Source organism: Larimichthys crocea, chromosome XXII (genome assembly GCF_000972845.2).
Source record: "Larimichthys crocea isolate SSNF chromosome XXII, L_crocea_2.0, whole genome shotgun sequence".
NCBI classification, from domain to species: domain Eukaryota; kingdom Metazoa; phylum Chordata; class Actinopteri; family Sciaenidae; genus Larimichthys; species Larimichthys crocea.
The window spans coordinates 7,455,795-7,474,070 of NC_040032.1; the positions used below are offsets into that span (position 1 = coordinate 7,455,795).

At 41.4% G+C, this 18,276-nt stretch overlaps 1 protein-coding gene across 1 annotated transcript in view; it reads right to left on the reverse strand.

The window, feature by feature from the left end:
* Positions 1-18,276, reverse strand: part of LOC104925192 (FRAS1-related extracellular matrix protein 2) — a 60,185-nt gene that overhangs the window by 10,848 nt on the left and 31,061 nt on the right. Inside the window, exons 5-13 of the mRNA XM_019270412.2 lie at positions 14,190-14,315; positions 11,198-11,449; positions 5,153-5,302; positions 4,834-5,043; positions 3,759-3,956; positions 3,190-3,354; positions 2,846-3,028; positions 1,246-1,376; positions 641-799 (exon numbers count right to left, since the gene is read on the reverse strand). Coding sequence (XP_019125957.2) covers positions 641-799; positions 1,246-1,376; positions 2,846-3,028; positions 3,190-3,354; positions 3,759-3,956; positions 4,834-5,043; positions 5,153-5,302; positions 11,198-11,449; positions 14,190-14,315 — 1,574 coding nt within the window. The remainder of the gene's footprint in view (positions 1-640; positions 800-1,245; positions 1,377-2,845; positions 3,029-3,189; positions 3,355-3,758; positions 3,957-4,833; positions 5,044-5,152; positions 5,303-11,197; positions 11,450-14,189; positions 14,316-18,276) is intronic.

The window sequence follows — 18,276 nt, forward strand, 5'->3', positions numbered from 1 at the left end:
AAGTGCAGAATACAAATGAGTTAGCTGCTGTTGCAAAGGAAATCCAGATGTTTGTTCCATATTTAAGCTCTGAGAAAATCTTTTTTTACACACAGAAAAATAGAGATATGAGATGGAAGGATACATTTTTGAAGTGTCCTTTTAAACTTGTTGACACTGTGCCTCCACTCAACATTTCAATTTTGACAAGACTACTTCATTTTGTTTCCCTGACCATGGGAAAACAAGAGAAACAAACACACGCACACACACGGAGAAAAACAGCAATCACCCGAGGAACAAATGTTCCAACACATCACAGAAATCCATTTAAGTGTCTCACTGAGCCTGTGTTCAAGAGGGGAGGTGAATCTCCTGTGTATGAAAGCACGAGGACTGTGGCCTACTAAACTGTGTAATGTGTCTTTTAAGGACAGACTGGCCAACTCCAGAAGGACAGTTTAACTTTGTCTGAAGAAAAGTATGACCTCTGAGGGATAACAATATGCCCTCGGCTCCCACAGGATGCAGGGGCCCTGATTAGGTTCTACAACCTCATTACAGAAAAACCCACAAATTTAACCACAGTCTGTCAAGCGTACTGTTTTCATACAGCAAATCAGTTCCAAGATATCTGAATATCGATTTAGGTTTGCCTCACTGTGACACAGACGACGGGGTAGCCAGCCGGTGGTTGGAGGTTTTCCGGTGTCCTTGCGACGTCGTCGTAGTGGAGCAGTGACACCACGTGAGGCAAGGAGGGGAAAGTGACATCGGCCATGCTGTTGGTCTCCTCGATGTAAACTATCACTTTTGTTACCTGTTCCAGGAAAAAGAGACTAATGAGAAGTACTGACACAGCACTGTTTGTGAATCCAGACACCACGCTCATAGCCACTATCAGGGAAATGATTAAAGTCATCAGAGCTGGATGTGTTTGCAGTCTCACAGTCATGGCTGATTCTTGGCTTTTACTCCCCTCTCTCATTTCTCTCACGCTGCCTCCTTTTCTTCTGCCTGCTATTGTAGATGATCTATTATTTATTGTGAAATGTTTTCATCGCGCTTTTGGCTGGTGCTACAAGTAAAGTGCTACTGTTGTCTGGGACCAGAACACCCCATGTAAAAGAGATCCCTGGTCTCAGTGGGACTGACCTGGATAAATATGGGTCAAATCAGAAAGTTTTCCATCTCTATACTTTTTCATCAACCTGGATTTGGTGTGATGTGTGTTGTGTGATGGATGGAAATGAACACATTTCTGACCTGAGTTTCAGCCACCATGTTCTCATCGGGCTTCAGGTGGAGAGTGAAGGCTTCCCTCATCTCTCTGACTCCATCAAACAGCACCTCCACCTCCACCACATGTTCCTTATCGCCCTGTTTGAACTCGATGTCTGGACACACACACACAAAGACATACACACAACAGAAAGAGCTGATTAAGTGTATACACAGTGCAGCAAGAACAGATCATCATGAACACTAGAACTGGAAAGTGTGTAACACATAGATGATTCTGGCAACAGTGAATTGTGTTGCCATGACATCACCCGTTTTTGTTTTTGCTGAATTTAGTTTCCCAAAAAAGATGAAAAGCCTCACAGGTTAACCCAAATCATGTCTTATTGCTTCAGTGGAATATATCACTTTGCTAAAAAGCATTGCAGCTTTCTATTCGCATAGTGTTAAAGGTAGCCAATCTCCTTGTGAGACAAGTAGCTTTGCATTGGAAATGTGTTTCACTGAGAAAATATTGAGCAAAATGAGAAATTTAACGCTGCATGATTCAAAACTGTGGGGAAATCGCTGCTATTTGAATGGTGTAGTATGTAGGTATGATTTGAGTAGACTCAAAGTATTCATATAAATATTTCAGGCCTTGATTAGGCAGAGAAAGGTTCACTGTGCTAAAAGCTGAGTGGATAAAGAGAGAGATTTCACCCTGCTGACAAAGCATGAAAAATACTGAAATTACATGACCCTCCATTGGACTATTGCAGAAATTACCTTTCAACCATTTGGGATGAAATTAGAAATCACCCAAATAAATCCCTATGCCCACTTTGATTAATCCAACACTCCCATGGGAAGCCTTGTTTCAAAGCTTTTCTTATTAACTTCTACTGTTTAACAGAAATCTATCAGAAGGACATCTCAAGGCCAGTGTGAATAAAGGCAATCATGTGGAGCATTTGACCTGCTAATATACTAATTTCTAACTAAACTTCTTCCCCGGAGGTTCTCATGGATCGTGGCTGCTGCTGTGCACAACGTCCACTAGACATATTACTACTGTCATTATTGCTACCATATCTCCATTACAGTTTATAGTTAGTTTATGATTTTCTGCTGCTGTGCATCTGTGTCTCTCTATCTCTATCACAGGTTCCACTGCAACTGTAATCATTTTATCATTCATTGTGATTCATTGTCATTTTATCATTCATTGTGATTCATTGTCATTTTGTCATTCATTGTAATTGTACAATATGTTTGTGTTGATTTGTCCTGTACACGTGACATCCATTGCACGTCTGTCCGTCCTGGGAGAGGGATCCCTCCTCTGTGGCTCTTCCTGAGGTTTCTTCCACATTTTTTCCCTGTTAAAGGTTTTTTGTGGGCAAGTTTTTCCTCACTGGAACCGAGGGTCTAAGGACAGAGGGTGTCACTCCCTGTACAGATTGTAAAGCCCTCTGAGGCAAATGTACTTTGTGACTTTGGGCTATACAAATAAAATTTGATTTGATTTGATTTGATTTGATATGTAGAAGGACATACTTAACGTGTTAAAGAATTGCAACAGTGGTTTTGCATATTTTAGTCTTTTTTTGCTCAGAGAGCCACACGAGAATGGATTGTGTACCTTGAGAGACGGGGTTGTAGTCCTCTCCTGAGATAGCCGACCCATCCTTGGTGTGAACACGGACCACTGACACCTTGGACGTGTCGCCCACTCGTACCACAGGGATGCTCACAATTGCCACGGCACCAGATTCCTTCGGTTCACTAACACTGAACTTGGTTCCAAGAAAACGGATGATGGGTTCTAAAGGTGCACAGAAAGAGAGACTAATTAACACAACCTTTAAATATCACTCTCTTAATTATCACAGCTGATGATATTATAAATTCAAACCAAATCTGCTAAACGAACCAGAAAAAAAACAAAACAACTAAGACTTACTCCTCCATCTTCGTCTCACTTACTGTCAGCCGTGTCCTTGATTTTCACCAGGGTCTCATTCAGAGCTCCAACTGATGCTCCAAACTGTGAGTCGCTCTTCGGGTAGCCTAAAACCAACCGAAGCTCTTCTCCTTCCTCGTACAGCGTGTCATCAACAAGTGACAGAATACACGGCTTCTCCGCCTCACCTAGAGCACACAGCGATATGGTGATGACGGGACGTGTCAAAAATACCCAAAAAAGAGATGATAGAATACATTTTACAATTTTACTTCTCACAGCATATAACATCTCATTCAGGGTATGTAACCCACTCTCTCTTTGTTCAGTTCTTCCAGAGGTATTGGAGCAGAGGTGTTTGCACATTTAGTGTCAAAAAAAAAAAAAATACTAAAAATGACAGTGGAATATAGTTAAAGTTGCAAACCCCGCCATGTCTGCAAGGCACTGTTGATTTAGCAAAAAACGTGTGACAACAAAACTGTTTATTGCTTAGAGCCGCTTCTTTAATTAAAAAGGTGTCAACTTTCTAGAGAAAGATGAATTTTTAAGACAATAAGCAAAAACGTGTGATGTGTGATTACTGAAGCACCTGGCAGGAAAGTGATGATAGATGAATCCGTGTTGGGTCGCTCATCAAAGTCAGAGGCGACCTCTGCGGAGCCCTGACGGGTGTAACAGCGGATGGTGGATTTGTGCCTGATGTCGCCGCTGCGGTACACTGTTGCTGTGATCTGACCGTCACTCTCCTCTCCAGTGTACACCGGCTCGCGGAATTGAACCTTTGGCACTGTCAGTCAACAGGACAGTTCAATTTATCACACACAGTGCGACAAAGAGAGTTAATAATGTTTCTCAAGCTGCCTGGGCTGATTTTAAAAAGAAAATGTCACAACAAGAATAAGAATAAGAACACACAGTAAAAGAAAAATATAAAATGAATTGTTCAGCTTTATTTCATGTGAAAAGATTTTTTGTGGACAAGCTAGAAAAACATGTTTCTATGTCCTTCAAGTCCTCAATGCTTTTATCCAGTCTTTCTTTTCTTCGTATTTTGTTCACTTTTATTTATTAATGAAAATAAACTTTCAATAAGAGGCTGTATATTGGCCCATTGTTCAGCTCTTTAGTTTAAAGAGCTGAGTTTCAAACATTTGCTACAAGCACCGGACAGAATGAACAACTGCCTCAGTTGGGAAATCATAAACTATAAAACACTCGAGTGTTGCACAAATTGAAATTTTGACCTGATGATGGTGCTAGATATAAAGTCAAAGAGGAGCAAAGTTATTAGAATTCATCCTGAGGAGGACATTAATATGTGAACAGAATTTTGTACCAATCCATTAAATAGATAAAATTCACAGGATAAGTGAAAAAATGTAAAAAAGAAACGGAGGATTATTAAACTCATTAGGAGTCATCTCCTGGGGACTGTGGATATATATACCAAATTACATGGCAATTATAATATATATTATATAAAATATTACTAATAATGATCTAATAATGGTCAAGACATTTAGCTAAATGTATAAAATGTGAACCTGCTGCTGTAGCTAGAGGAAAGGACTGAGACAGACTGACATCCGTAGAGAAAATGATGGATTATGAAGTATTACTGAAGTTGAGAGAAAATATAATTTGAGTAAAAGGCAGTCACTTACAGTCAGATATCGAGTCATTAATGAAGACTGTAGCCTTCCCAGGTTCTCCCAGAACGCCGTCCACTGGCATACGCAGGACAAGCTCAAAGCTCTCTGTCCCCTCCAGCTCTGGCTGTCCCAGGTCATCAAGAATGGTGACCCTGAATGTCTGCATGCTGACGCCCGGGGCGAAGTCCAGGTTCCGACTGATGCCCACATAGTCAATACCAGCTGGAGGAAGGAGAGAGAACAGAGAGCGAGGTAGTATGATAAGGGAACAGAATGTAGGCAGATTAAATAGTTTTGTATCAATCACAGGACTGTACGACTGTGAGCTCACCTTCCGCAGAGACAGGCTCAGCCTTGCGGGAGCGGACGGTGATGGTGCCAGTCTTGGACAGATCGGTTCCTGTCCTCCACACTTTAACCTCCACATATCCATCACTCTCATCCACGCGATACTCTGCCTCTCCAAAGTAAAACACTGGTGCTGGAGAGCAAAGAGAGAAAAAGTAAAGAATTCAATCATCTGTGTTTTCAACTTGTGGTCCCTGTGCTTGTTTTTTTCTGTGTTTGACATCCTGCCATAAACTTCCAGACTGTTTAACGTGCCAGTAAATATTTTTTTATTGATCAGTGGCTTTTCAAACTTGACATTTCTGTGAGTGACAAATCCTGTTTAGTGTCCTTCAGCCTCATATGACCCGCCTTTGTAGCAGAGTTCATGTTTGCAACTTTGTTGCTCTACTTTTTATTTAGTGTTAATGTGACTTGTCTTCTCTGATTATGTGTGCACCTGCGGTAACATTAGACCTGTCAGCAGCCACCCGCTGCTGACATGATTCATTTGTAAAGCCAGCAGCCGGACACCGAGGTCAAACAGCGACAGCCCATTAGTCTGAAGTTAAACCGCGGGGAAGGGTGACCCCTCAACCTTTCCTGGCCTTTCATCCCACCTCATTGTTACCATTCTTCTGGCAGGAACCACTAAGTACTTTCAACAGAAAAGGAAGCAGTTAGCTCTGAAAAACAAGGCCTGTATGTGTGTGTGTGAGTGTGTGTCTTTCTCTGAATGTGACATAGAGAGAAAGAGGCCCCCTAGACTGCTCAAAGGCTTGTTTGAACTGGCATTGTTTCCTGAGGCAGCAAAGTGGAGGGAGTCCAATGTGTATTTGACAGCTTCATCTCTCACAAACTCTCCTGTCAAGTCCAAAAAAAACCTGACAGAATAAAAGTTCTCACTCTGTTTTAAGATCCCGCACTCTCTCACACAGCTCCTGTCTTAAATTCTGGCATATAATCCAAAAATAACACATTATAATTTTTTTGTGTCATGATCAAACACTTATGCAGTCCAGAGATATCTTTTCTTCTTTAATATGACTTTGCTGATATATATACTTTCATATTTTATTTATAGACTTTAACCAGGCCAGATAACATTAGCTAAGAATAGTATATATACATAACCAACAATTACTGCCATTACATTTTGACTCTCGACTTGACAGAGTAAGTGACTGCCAAGAGCAACGATATCAGAGGATCACAGATCAAGTGCACTTGTTTTCTCAATGCATTTATCTGTTTTCCTCGCATATATTTTCCTCCTACACACTCATCTTCCCTCAACAGATGTGGCACCGGTTTGTAAATGCAAACAGATTTTTGTATATTTGCAGAATAGTAAAACAGTAAAAGGAAAATTACAGATTGTGTAGTAAAATACACACATAGCGGGAGCTGTTAAGTGCGTTTTTGAATTAATGGCCTCAACAATAGTAACATAACCATGTAGCACATCTGTAAACATCTGGCATTCCTTTTATGCACAGAGAGGAAACAAATATGCATGTCTGCATTCACGCATGTCCCGACTGCGCCCAGGGACGACAAATTCTTGACACCACGAGAGGCAGTTGAGTGATGACTGATGAGTGAGAACGCCTTTGTCTCTCCCCACTGTGGCCACGCCTGTGGCTTACTCTGAAGTGTGTGTGAGGTCTGGGGAAGGTGTAAAACCAAATTGCAGTAATGACTATGTGTGGGTGTCTGTAGCCATGTGTGTGTCACTGCACCTTTAAATACAGTTTATAGAGCATTCTCAGCTGTCCTCTGAAGAAGGGCCCCTGCTTTTGGAAGGAGGTGATCTTGTCAGTAAGTATTACCCTGGAGGTGTGTTTGTCTATGTTAAAAACTTCCTATTGGTGCTTTGGGTTCAAATTCACACATATAAAGGATTCATTTAAAAAAAGTCATGGTTATTTTTTCAGACTTTTCTCTAATCCTTGCTTTTAATAGGAAATACCGGATGATTTTACCTAGTGAGGCCCTTTTATTTAAATTTAAGGGGTTGGTTCCCAGTAGCAGCAGGTTTAGCACCATTTTCCAGACGTCCGTCTCACCAGCAACACATTCCAGGTCCTCCTGGGGGATCCCAGGCTGGGTCTGCCCCGGGGGCTTCTTCCAGATGGATGTGCCGGGAACACCTCCAAAGGAAGGTGAGGGAGGCATCCTAATCAGGTGCTCAAACCACCTTAGCTGGCTCCTTTCCACACAAAGGAGCAGTGGCTCTTCTCTGAGCTTCCTCTGGATGTCTTACCCTATCTCTAAGGCTGAGACCGGCCACCCAGTAGAGAAGGCTCATTTCAGCCGCATGTATCCACAATTTTATTCTTTTGGTCACTACCCAAAGCTTATGACCATAGGTCAGGCTCTCTCCCAAACCGAAGGAAGCATTCCACAGTTTTCCAGCAGACAACCATGGCCTCAGACTTAGGGGTGCCACTGCCCAGTGCAGTCTCAAGGACATGGTCTGATAAAGCCAACAGAACCACATCATCTGCAAAAAGCAGAGATGCAATCCTGAGGTTCCCCAACCAGACACCCTCCTCACCCTGCACCTTGAGATCCCATCCATGAATGTCACGAACAGAATCAGGACAAGGGGCAGCCTTGGTGGAGTCCAACACTGAGTGAGAACATATTTGACTTTATGCTAAGAATACGAACACAACTCTCACTTGGGTAATACAAGGACCTGTTGGTAGCAACGGCCCCGGTACTCCATACTCCCTCAGTGACCCCCACAGAAGACTAGAAAACATAATAGTTATCACTGGCATGTGAACCACAGTTTACCCATAGACACTAGTCCACCTTTTCTCAGATACCCATAAGATTTGGAAGCACAGATGCTGTGATATTAGCGATCCTAATGATGTGATGAAAAATGATTCACTATTTTCATTTTTCTTATGATTTTTTAAATTCGGTTGGTGCAGTGTGCAATAAACAAGAAAACAATAAAGAAATTACAAGAGAAGGAACACAGTTTGCTGCTTGCATGCTAACTGAGGATGTGTGGTGGAAGATGGCGGGGATATATAATAGAAACATTTCTAATTAAAATCATTTGGTTTGAGAACGGAATGTGTTGCCACATAATGACAACCAGTGAAACAAAGTCCCTCCAGTTCTGAGTCCACTCCAATCTTGCAGAGAGGGCGAAAACTCCACCTTTTATCTACAGCCAGGGCATAATGTGCGAATGAGCAATAAGCAAGCAATTTGCTGCCCTGATATTGAAATAAGGCAGCGGGTTTCCAAGAAATACTCTGAGCTACTCTACAATTCTACAAACTCAGCCGTGGCCATATGCAACCGGCTGAGAGAGCCTGAGTGTCCTCTATCCTTGGAAGAGTACAAGGAGATGACAACATTCACTTTGAGTCAGACTGTGCAGCCATGCGGAGCGCGACACTCTGGGAGACAGGTACTGTAGAGTTTAATCTGATAAAGCACTAAATCTAGCAGACACCCCTGGGTCTTTTTTCAGCTAAAGTGAGAGAAAGTGTTTGCTGTGTGTGTGCATGAGAGAGAGGGAGAGAGAGAGAGTGGTGATAGTGTAGAAATAGATGGAAGGTGAACGGTGGACTGAACTTGACTTTGACCTCGGTGGAATAAAAAAAAATGTGGCCAGAGTGAGCAGTGCTTTTTACACCATTTACTTTTGATGCAGAGTTTGCAGTCTAACTTTAGCGTAAGTCAGCGTGCACGAGTACACAAAGGGTGTTGTAACTCTTGTTTCACTATTCTCCTTGGCGAGTTGAGTTTGTAGTAAAGTGAAGGAGGGTGCAGGTATTAGAGCAATGACAGATGGTGTATTATCCTCCGGGAGGCTAAATATGACACATGGACTCTCCCTGGAATTCAGCTTTCACAAACACATTTCCATTGCTTTGAACCGAGCACCACAACTGACAATTTCCTAACAATCAAACATCGTGTGTCATGTTTCTTGTTAACTAGCCCCCAGATGCCTCCATACACACACATTCGATTTGGCACAATAGTTTGTATGCCTAAATGAGCTCTCAGTTGTAAGTCCTCATTGTTTTATTTATCCCAGCTTGCAGTTTGACAATAGCATTACATGTCCTCTCTCAGGCTGTTTCTTTCTGATACAAACAATTTATGGTTAAATAAAAGAGCTACTAAAAATGAAGACTAAGAGTCCTCTGAGAGAGACATTTTGAAATATATTGAGATATACTCCGATCCACATCCCACAAAAAAGTGTTTTAAGGCTGAATAAACAGTGCCAAGTGCAGTCAAACGTCTTTTACTCTTTGCGCACTGATGGCACTGACACTGTGGGGTAAAACCAGAGCAGAAATAAGTACTCATATGTTTAACTCAAGTCAAAAAATGCCAGCTGTGGAAATACTCTGTTACAAGTAGGTAGTGATCATGCAAATGGCCTATTTTAGAACAATATATATATATATATTGTTCATAGGTGGAGCTAGTTGCTCGGTAACTTAAACTGACGGACTTCATGGAAGGGGACCCACTCTCTCTGAAGATATAGAGGGCTCATTTTAAGGCAACAAAAACATAATTATTCTTATATTCACTAATGGAAACATACTAATGAAAATTACATTAAATTCCTGCCAATAGGTCCTCTAAAATGTTACACACTGGACTGTTGATTATTCAATTTAATTAAGTGGAATGAAAAGTGAAGTAGAGGTATAATGTAACAGAAAATGGTGCAACTCAGAATTTGACCTATTTCTATTTTACTTTGGTTAACATTGATTAAAACCATTGAAGGTTTTGTCTGACTGAATAAAGCCAAATGTAGAGGCTCATTTCCAGCCACAGAATCTGATGGATAAAGAAGTAAAATTCTACTTGGTAAGCAGAAACAGAAAGAATGAAAAATCCATCTGTAGCATTGTAGCCAGTGAAAACTTGGTTGGACCATCAATTTAATCATATTTATTTGTTGATATTTTTCCTCAAAACTTATCTTGAAATATTGGCAAGCCCTGTGGTGGTGCTTAAAGTCTTATTGTGACTTTACTAACAGAAAAACAGGACATATTTTACAGTTTGCATTCCTCTAGTTAGATGCCAGTGTGAGCTTGTAAGCCTGTACAGTGAGAGCCACAGGGCAAATAAGGACAGGAATAAGCCTCTTTCTTTATGGCCTCAATGATGTAAAGTTATATTGTATTTGACTCAAATATATTATAAGATAAGACAGACTTTAATGATCCCACACCGGGGAAATTCACAGAAATTATACAAGTGCTGCTTCTTCTCGTAGGAAAAAAAGTGTGACTTTTACTGTAACGATCTACAGCATGGCATTTAACAAAAAAAAAAAAAGCTTGAGTGGAGACATTCAATCTCTCCAAGTCTATAAAGTAAATCAATGCAGGATAGTGAGATGTGAGAGTGAGCCTGTGGATTGGAATGGGTATTTCCCAGCAGGTTTGTCCCCTCCCCAGACAAACCCTTTATGCATTTCTCTGCCTTTCTGAAGATGTAATCTACTTTGCCCATACGATGCTCTAACTAGATGAAAGCAGACCAGGGACATGTATGATAATGTAGTCCCACTGGACTCTTGTCTGAGTCTGAATTGTAATTAAAGGCTGTCAGAATGACAGTGAAATGGGGGTTTGATTCCATCTGTCTGCTGCAGGTGTCTAAATCAGCGTGTTTGCAACACTTTTATACCACAGGAGTCAACACCTAGTTTGTAAACAAGCTTAATTATGGAATCTTCTGCGATATAAAGGCTTGGATAATTCACACAGTGTTCACATGCACCTATATGTGTCCATTATGCACGTGTTGATTAACCTGGAAGCCCTCCACCAAGCAGAATGAAATGAAATTTTCTCAGCCTCTCTTTGGAGACAAAAGTTCTCTCATCTGCATGATGAAACATACTCCAACTTCTGCAAAACAATCACTTAAAAATAGAAACTCAGCAAGCACAGAGACTAATTACCTGTTGACTGAGAGACAAACACACAAACTGTCTACATACATATAAGCAGCACAGCATCAACTCAAGTCTTACCGTCGTCTATATCTTCCAAGATGTTGACTTTGGTGGTGGGGTAGTGCATTCCCAGACGTCCTCCAACAGGCAGTGACAGAGTGACGTTGAAGCTCTCTTCTCCCTCGTACAGAGAGTCATCGATGATCATTACGCGGCACTGCTTTTCCCTTTCACCTGTGTCGAAGCGAAGGATGCTGCTGTGCTCCTCCGGGCGGGAGATGTAGTCTGAGTAAGACAGGACGGTAGTGGGAATCGTCCCTGAGGCCGAACCTTCAGGAGAGATAAAAAATAGAAGATATCGCACATTTAAAACACCTAAATCACTGAAAGTACACATTTAAAGTTTAAACTGTATCTGTAGAAGGCATCAGTGTGCTTGAGCAGATTTCCAGACAGCATTTCTTATATTTGAAGTGATGAGCTCAAGGCACCATTTTTTACTATCATGGATAAAATTCAGCAATTATGATGTGTTAAAATTTGACCTTTATTTACAGCGAGACCATCACGTGAGTCAGGGAATTAGCGTTAATGTCAGAACACAATAAGAACAGACCACCCCCACAGGTCTGCTAGCCACCGCAGCCTTTGACATTTAACAATAGCGCCTTCATTAGGCTAATCAGTCTGTTCATGTTTGTCTAAATCTGTTTCATGGCATTTAACTTTGTGATGATAGTATACACAATGTGACTCTGAGCAGCTGGAAAAAAGTCATTAAAAGTCATTTGAATAGGACAGACTGGAGCTGTTGTGTAGGGTGTATAAAAGCATGTTATTGATTGTCATAAAACGATGAAAATAAACAAATACATCTTTTTGAAAGACTCTTTTCCTGTGACCACTCCTGTAATTGTACTGTGGCTGTAAAATGAAGCTGACTCACCACTGCCAAAAACTGCAATTCATCAAAAGGGCCACTTGGCTACAAAATGAGTCTCCATAAGTCCCCATGTTAAAATGTCCCAACTACACGGCAGATATAAACATGTTTACAGCCTGGTACTGTTTTGGTCTCTAAAGTGAATTTCCCTGTTCATGACAGCTTCCCCATTCTAACAATTCATTTTTATGTCATTAACCGCTTCAAATGATATTAAGGCTTAAAGTTATGCGTAACAGGTGAGTTCTATAAAAATTGTAATACAGGCGCTTATCGAGGTTGAAATGTTCTGTAGCCAGCCTCAAGTGGCCTAGTAAAGAATTACAGTTTTTTGCACTTCTGCATGGCTTGCAGCTTGGACTACATTCAGTCTGCCTCAGCTCTGCCCATAACCTACATCTTTGCCCATTTTTCGGGATTATCCAGCAGCCACCAGAGTCAAGACTGTCAAGATGGCATCGAGTCATGTAATCTCACATGTTTGGGTGATGTCATGGATACTTTTTATTGTATACAGTCTATGGGTTCTGCTCACACTGCCTGCTACAGTTGTGCATTCGGGACAAGCGGGAGTCATTGTCTCGAATGAGAACCTCAATGGGCGACACTCACACTCACGATGAATGAATGGTTCACTTGAGCTGGAAGTGGGATGTCTGCTACTTGCCCAGAAAGAATGACAAATCAACGCAGTCAAATCACATTTCTGTAACACTGTTACCTACATAGCCTACCTACATACAAATAGGATGTTGAATTAATACATTAGTGAATATTTCATCTTTTTCTGGTGTAAACGTATACATGATGAATGGTAATGCATTTGAAGAGAGGTTTTATGAGGCAGACAGCACTAGCTGCTATAACGTCGTGAGGGTCGTTTTTGCAAAAAAATATCAAAACTCGAAAGGTTTGAAAGATTTGATACATTCACATGTATTAAATCTCGAAGGAATAGATTTTTTTCAAAGGAACTATATGCCCATCACTGCTGTAAAAAAGGCACCGTCTGACAGCTAATTGTGATGCCGCTGAGCTTATGCTGCCACTTCTTACATGTGAAAACGTGGTGTGGATCGCTCTCTGCGGATCAGTATGTTGGCAACGATTTAAATAGACTACAGCGGAACTGTCAAACAGGAAAGGTGTGACAGGTGCATCTAACACATCCATCATGCATATGGATACATTAATATTACATTTAAACAACACAATTGTAATTATGACTTATAAGCGATGTTGCTGTTCTGCTTTGCTTGTCTAATCTGATAAACATAAAAGAATGTAAATATTTTTTCATCTATACCTCAAACACTGAATTATCCATATGAACACAGAAAAGTGACAGAACAGTTCTGTCATTGACTGCAGCCAAAGCAGACACACACACACATACACAAACACACACACCTACACAAACACACACACATACCACTTCCCGCTCCCTTCTGTTCTCGCTAAGTACTTAATAACTCTCACTCTCATCCCTCTTTCCTTCACTGTTTCAGTAATGCGACCAAGGGTGCACACCTGGCAGTGCTATTTTTATGTATGCATGCATTAATAAAGGTTACTGTAACTTACTGTTCGTGTGTTCCAAATTCGTCCTGCCATCTCCCATCAGGGGTTCAGGCAATAAAACAGGCGTGTAACTGCTTTCCGCTGTTAAATCTTGCTCGCTTTCATAGTCACATGAAGAAACTAAACAATATTTATGTTTGTACTGTTAATTTGTCCTGTAACTAACATGTTTTGGTTAGAGGGGAAAAAAAGAAAAAAAGGTGTTCATCATTTTTTTAATAGAAAAATAAGTCAGAGTGGAAAGCAGGTTTAAGAGGGGCTCCCTGGGCCTTACTGCAGGTGGTTACAAATAAGTTAACATGAGTGTAAATAAGTTTGTGGACTTGTATGTATTATTTTGTTATATACGGTATATTTTTGGTTTGGAAATATTCTAACTGCACTTTGGGAGACACCATCACACCATCAATATTCTTCTCCCCATTACAAGAATATACAGTCAGAAATTATTCATTAAGCCTTAAATAATAACGTTCCCCCTGATCAGCATGCAGGGTACACTGGATGTAAACAGGTTAGATGGGGTGAAAAAAGGCAAGTCCGTACCATGCTGTGTGTAGCAGACCACCATGAGCTCCTGGCTGATGTCTCCACTGCGGTGCACCGGGATGAAAAGCTCTCCCACGTCTTCCTCTACCGAGTGGATCTGTTCGGGGAAGAACACCGTTGACTCTGTTTTGAGAGAAAGAGAGAGAGAGTTGGAGGGAGTCAGAGGGAAAAAAAAGAAAAGGGTCATGATATGTATAACAATCTGCAAAAATCCACTGAACATTATGCCATCAAGGAGTGATACACGCTTTTGTTCTGGCTCTGCATTAGCAAGCTGCAGCTTGACATTTTTCCACTCGCTTCTATTGAAGTGGTGGTCCTGTGGTGTGCCTATTCATATTCAAAAATAACTCTCCATCACAGTTTTTGGTTGGATGCAACCAGAGGTACTCTTCAAAGGGACCCCTCTGGAAGTTTTTCTTACTGCCTGGTGTGTCGCAGACAATTACACATGCAAGCCTCTCAGAGTGAATCAGCTGGGAGTTTCACACATCGACTCCTCCATACACAGAGGGGTCAGCCAGACCATCCCTCTTATTATTCTTTCTTTCTTCTCCTCGCTCCTCTCCACGACTCTGAGAGGAGTTTGTGATTGAGAGAGAGCCTGAGAGCCAGTGAGAGCATCATCTATCAAAGCGCAGAACTTACTGGCATTACAGAAACAATAAACGTTGGAGCTATTTTCCACAGACGCACGGGGACCAATAAAAATACTAACAGAGTGGACTGAGCTGAGGCTCGTCCCAGATCTTCTTATGACTATGTCCCCCATCACCCCCACCCCTTACCACTCTCCCACTCTCTTTTTGAGTGAATGAATGATGTGAACTTCAAGACACGTGTAGCTGTGCTTGTGCCACAAGAACTTTCTGATTGCCGGAGCATGAAAAAACAAACAGATCTGGGCGTCTGATTCAACACCGAACGTAAAAAAAAAAAAGGCATCACCACCTGAGATGATTCTCCGGGATGAAGTCATCGACGTGAGACAATCTCACGCACCACGGGGGGTCAAACATTTCTCTTCCCTCACGTAACTCTTTCCTAAATTGTGCTCTCTCCTCTCAATCTTCTTCCCTCTCTTCCATTTCTCCTTTCTGTCACTGCCCACAATCTGTCACTCCCCAGGGGGCTACAGGGACTCATAGCAGAGGATTAGGGTCCAATGCTTACCTATTACACACACGCACACACACACATGCACACTGCTATACCCTGATTTTCTCCTCTCTCTCTCTCTCTCCACACATACACCTCCTCTCCTCACAGTACCTTTACATTTCACCTCACACTTCTCCGCTCTTCTAGCCCCTCTAAATCCAAGTGGGTCAAGCTCATCCTCCTGGAGGAAACCCTGCGTTCATTTTAAAACATTCATAGGGTCGGGAGAAAAACCCACACACTTTTATAGAAGGTGCTGAAGGTGTGATCTCGTTATTGTCTTGCCATGAACAATAAAACAAACAAACAAACAAACAGAAAAAAACAAGCCGGTTGACTTTTATGTTCTTGCCTAGAACTTCTCCATTATTGATCATTTCATGAATATTCTATCGATGTGGCTTCTACTTTCTGCTTGTTGTTCTGATAGTTGCACATTTTTACTATCAGCAGTTATGTGGTCATCAGCTGAATGCCTAAAATGTAAAACGAACCACGGCTTTACGGTGGCCTACATCAGTCAAGAGACTGCACATCCTAACTGAGACAAAGCTCTCATAATTAAGCGTGGACGTGCTTGACAGAAGCCGGCCTTGCGACTTCAAAACAAAAAAAAAAAGAAAATGACGAGACCGAAAACAGCTCTTCATCATTTAGCGGAACGACCTTGGTGCGAAAGTGCAGCGGAGTCCTCTTAGCTCCACTGACACAAAGCGTCCCCGCTGTAGAGGAAGCGAGAGAGATATCACTGAGCGTAGCAAGATGCTGGTATTGCTTGCAGCGAACAGTCAAACAGCGGGCTGCCACCTTCATCTTTAGTCAGCAGTGTGCATGTATTATATATGAAAGAAAGGCGCAAAGTTTTGCAGGAGGAAAGCTACGCCCTGCAATTAAACAAAGTTTGTCTGCTAAAGCACTGACAGTGGGTGGACTACGGGCAAACGCACCACAGGAGAAAGCCCACTCCTCGTTATTAATCAAAGTGGCACCATGCTAACACAGAATGATGGTATTTGGGTACACATTCTCACAAAACAAACAAACTAAAGAAATAGAGAACAATAGAGAAGAGCTGCAGGCAAACAGAGACTGCCTGTGCCGTTAAAACAATATCAGCTCATTATGCTGTCCTTAATTTCAGAACACTTGTGGCTTAGAGGTCCTCTCACCTCTAAAGCTATTAGCCTATCTGACATGTCCTCTGGGGAGGGGATCTCCAGGGTAACCAGAAGACCAGACAAAGCCAGTTTTCATCATTAAAAGAAAGAAGCTGGAGTACAGCTAACGCCACAATCATGGCCAGAGCCCATTAGAGAACAGAGTGGCACATCTCTGTCACATTAGACAATCCCAGAAAGCAAAACAGCCCCTGCCCTCCGCACACACTCCATAATTAACCCACGGGGGAGGATAGACTGAGGAGTGAGAATGTGAGAGAGAGAGAGATCAAGACCCAGAAGGAGAGAGAAGGAATAAAAGACACATAAGCAGGCGAGAGAGTGATGGGAGCAGCTGTTGTGTGTTACTGTGATAGAGGCTTCAGTGTTTCCATCTTTGCCGCACGCCTATAATTACATAAAAGTTGCACGGAGGAGAGGAATAATGCATACGAAAAAAGTGAATGTAAAAGCTGCATCAGAGCAGCTCACTCAATATTCCATTAACATTTCAATTTGTAGGCGAAGACACAAAGAACAGGGGGAGTGAAAATGGCAGATTGCAAACTATTTAAGAGAAAAGGCAAAAGATTTGTGTGTGTGTGTGTGTGTGTGTGTGTGTGTGTGTGTACTGGACATACTTTCACTACTTCTAATCATTAAAGTCCAGTGACCAGTGTCCACCATCACTAATCACCTTAATCGGCCCTCTGAGAAGCTTCAATTTAGCTTGATGAATGGACAAATAAATAAACGTCTATCTCTAATTGTGCTGTTTTATTTTTAGATTACGGTCATAAGGATCCTGCTCAGTAAAACCACAACACAGCCATCATCTCTATTGGCTGTCATGTCAAAACTGTATTCCTTCTCCGTGCCTGAGGGCAGATCCGACATGACTCTGGATCTACAGTAGGCAATGTTTATATTGACAATTCTTTATTCTTTGTGTGCCAGGTTGAGTGATGCTTCACATAACAAATATGATATGCAGTAAAGGCTTGAGTATTTTCATTGCTTTGTAACAGAGTGGCACTTGGGATTTTTGTGCGCTGTGCATTATAAAACTTCAGCTGCCGGAGCTGCAGTCATGTTTACCTGTCATGTGGGCAGAGCAAACACCTCTCTTTTGGATGTATTCTATAAACTTGTGTTTTCAGTCCTCCACATCCTGCCTACCCATAGACGCTGTGTTTGAATTTCATTTCTAAGAATGGATATTAAATCGAATGGAGACAGCCAACTGCATAAAAACATATTTCTGATAGAAATACGGGATAAAAAATTATTTCTTTATGCAATATAATTCTTTATAACCTGTTTGTTTGAGTGGGCACACAGGCACCAATCAAGTTTCATATATGAAGCTTGCACAGAAAGCCAATACACAGGCCAATACCTAATATTCCGCATCTGTATTCAGGAGAGAAAGTCCTCGGAGAGAATTCATAGTAAATGCGCACAAAGGAACAAATATATTTCAGCTTTTGGACACTGAAGTAATTATGGGCAAAAATACCTCCAACATATTTTCACCAGAACAAGAAGTACTTAAATCTCTTATTTTCAATGTGCATATTCTCTCCATATATGGAGCATTTAGAAATCCTATTGACAGATGAAAAAATGTTTTGTTCCATCATGTTTGTATTAAACATTGAAGGAAAACATCTTTATATAAATTACATTTGATTCAAGGACGTTTTGCACATCAGATGGATTATGTTGATTTCAATCTAAAATACTAATATAGCCAATGTACTCTG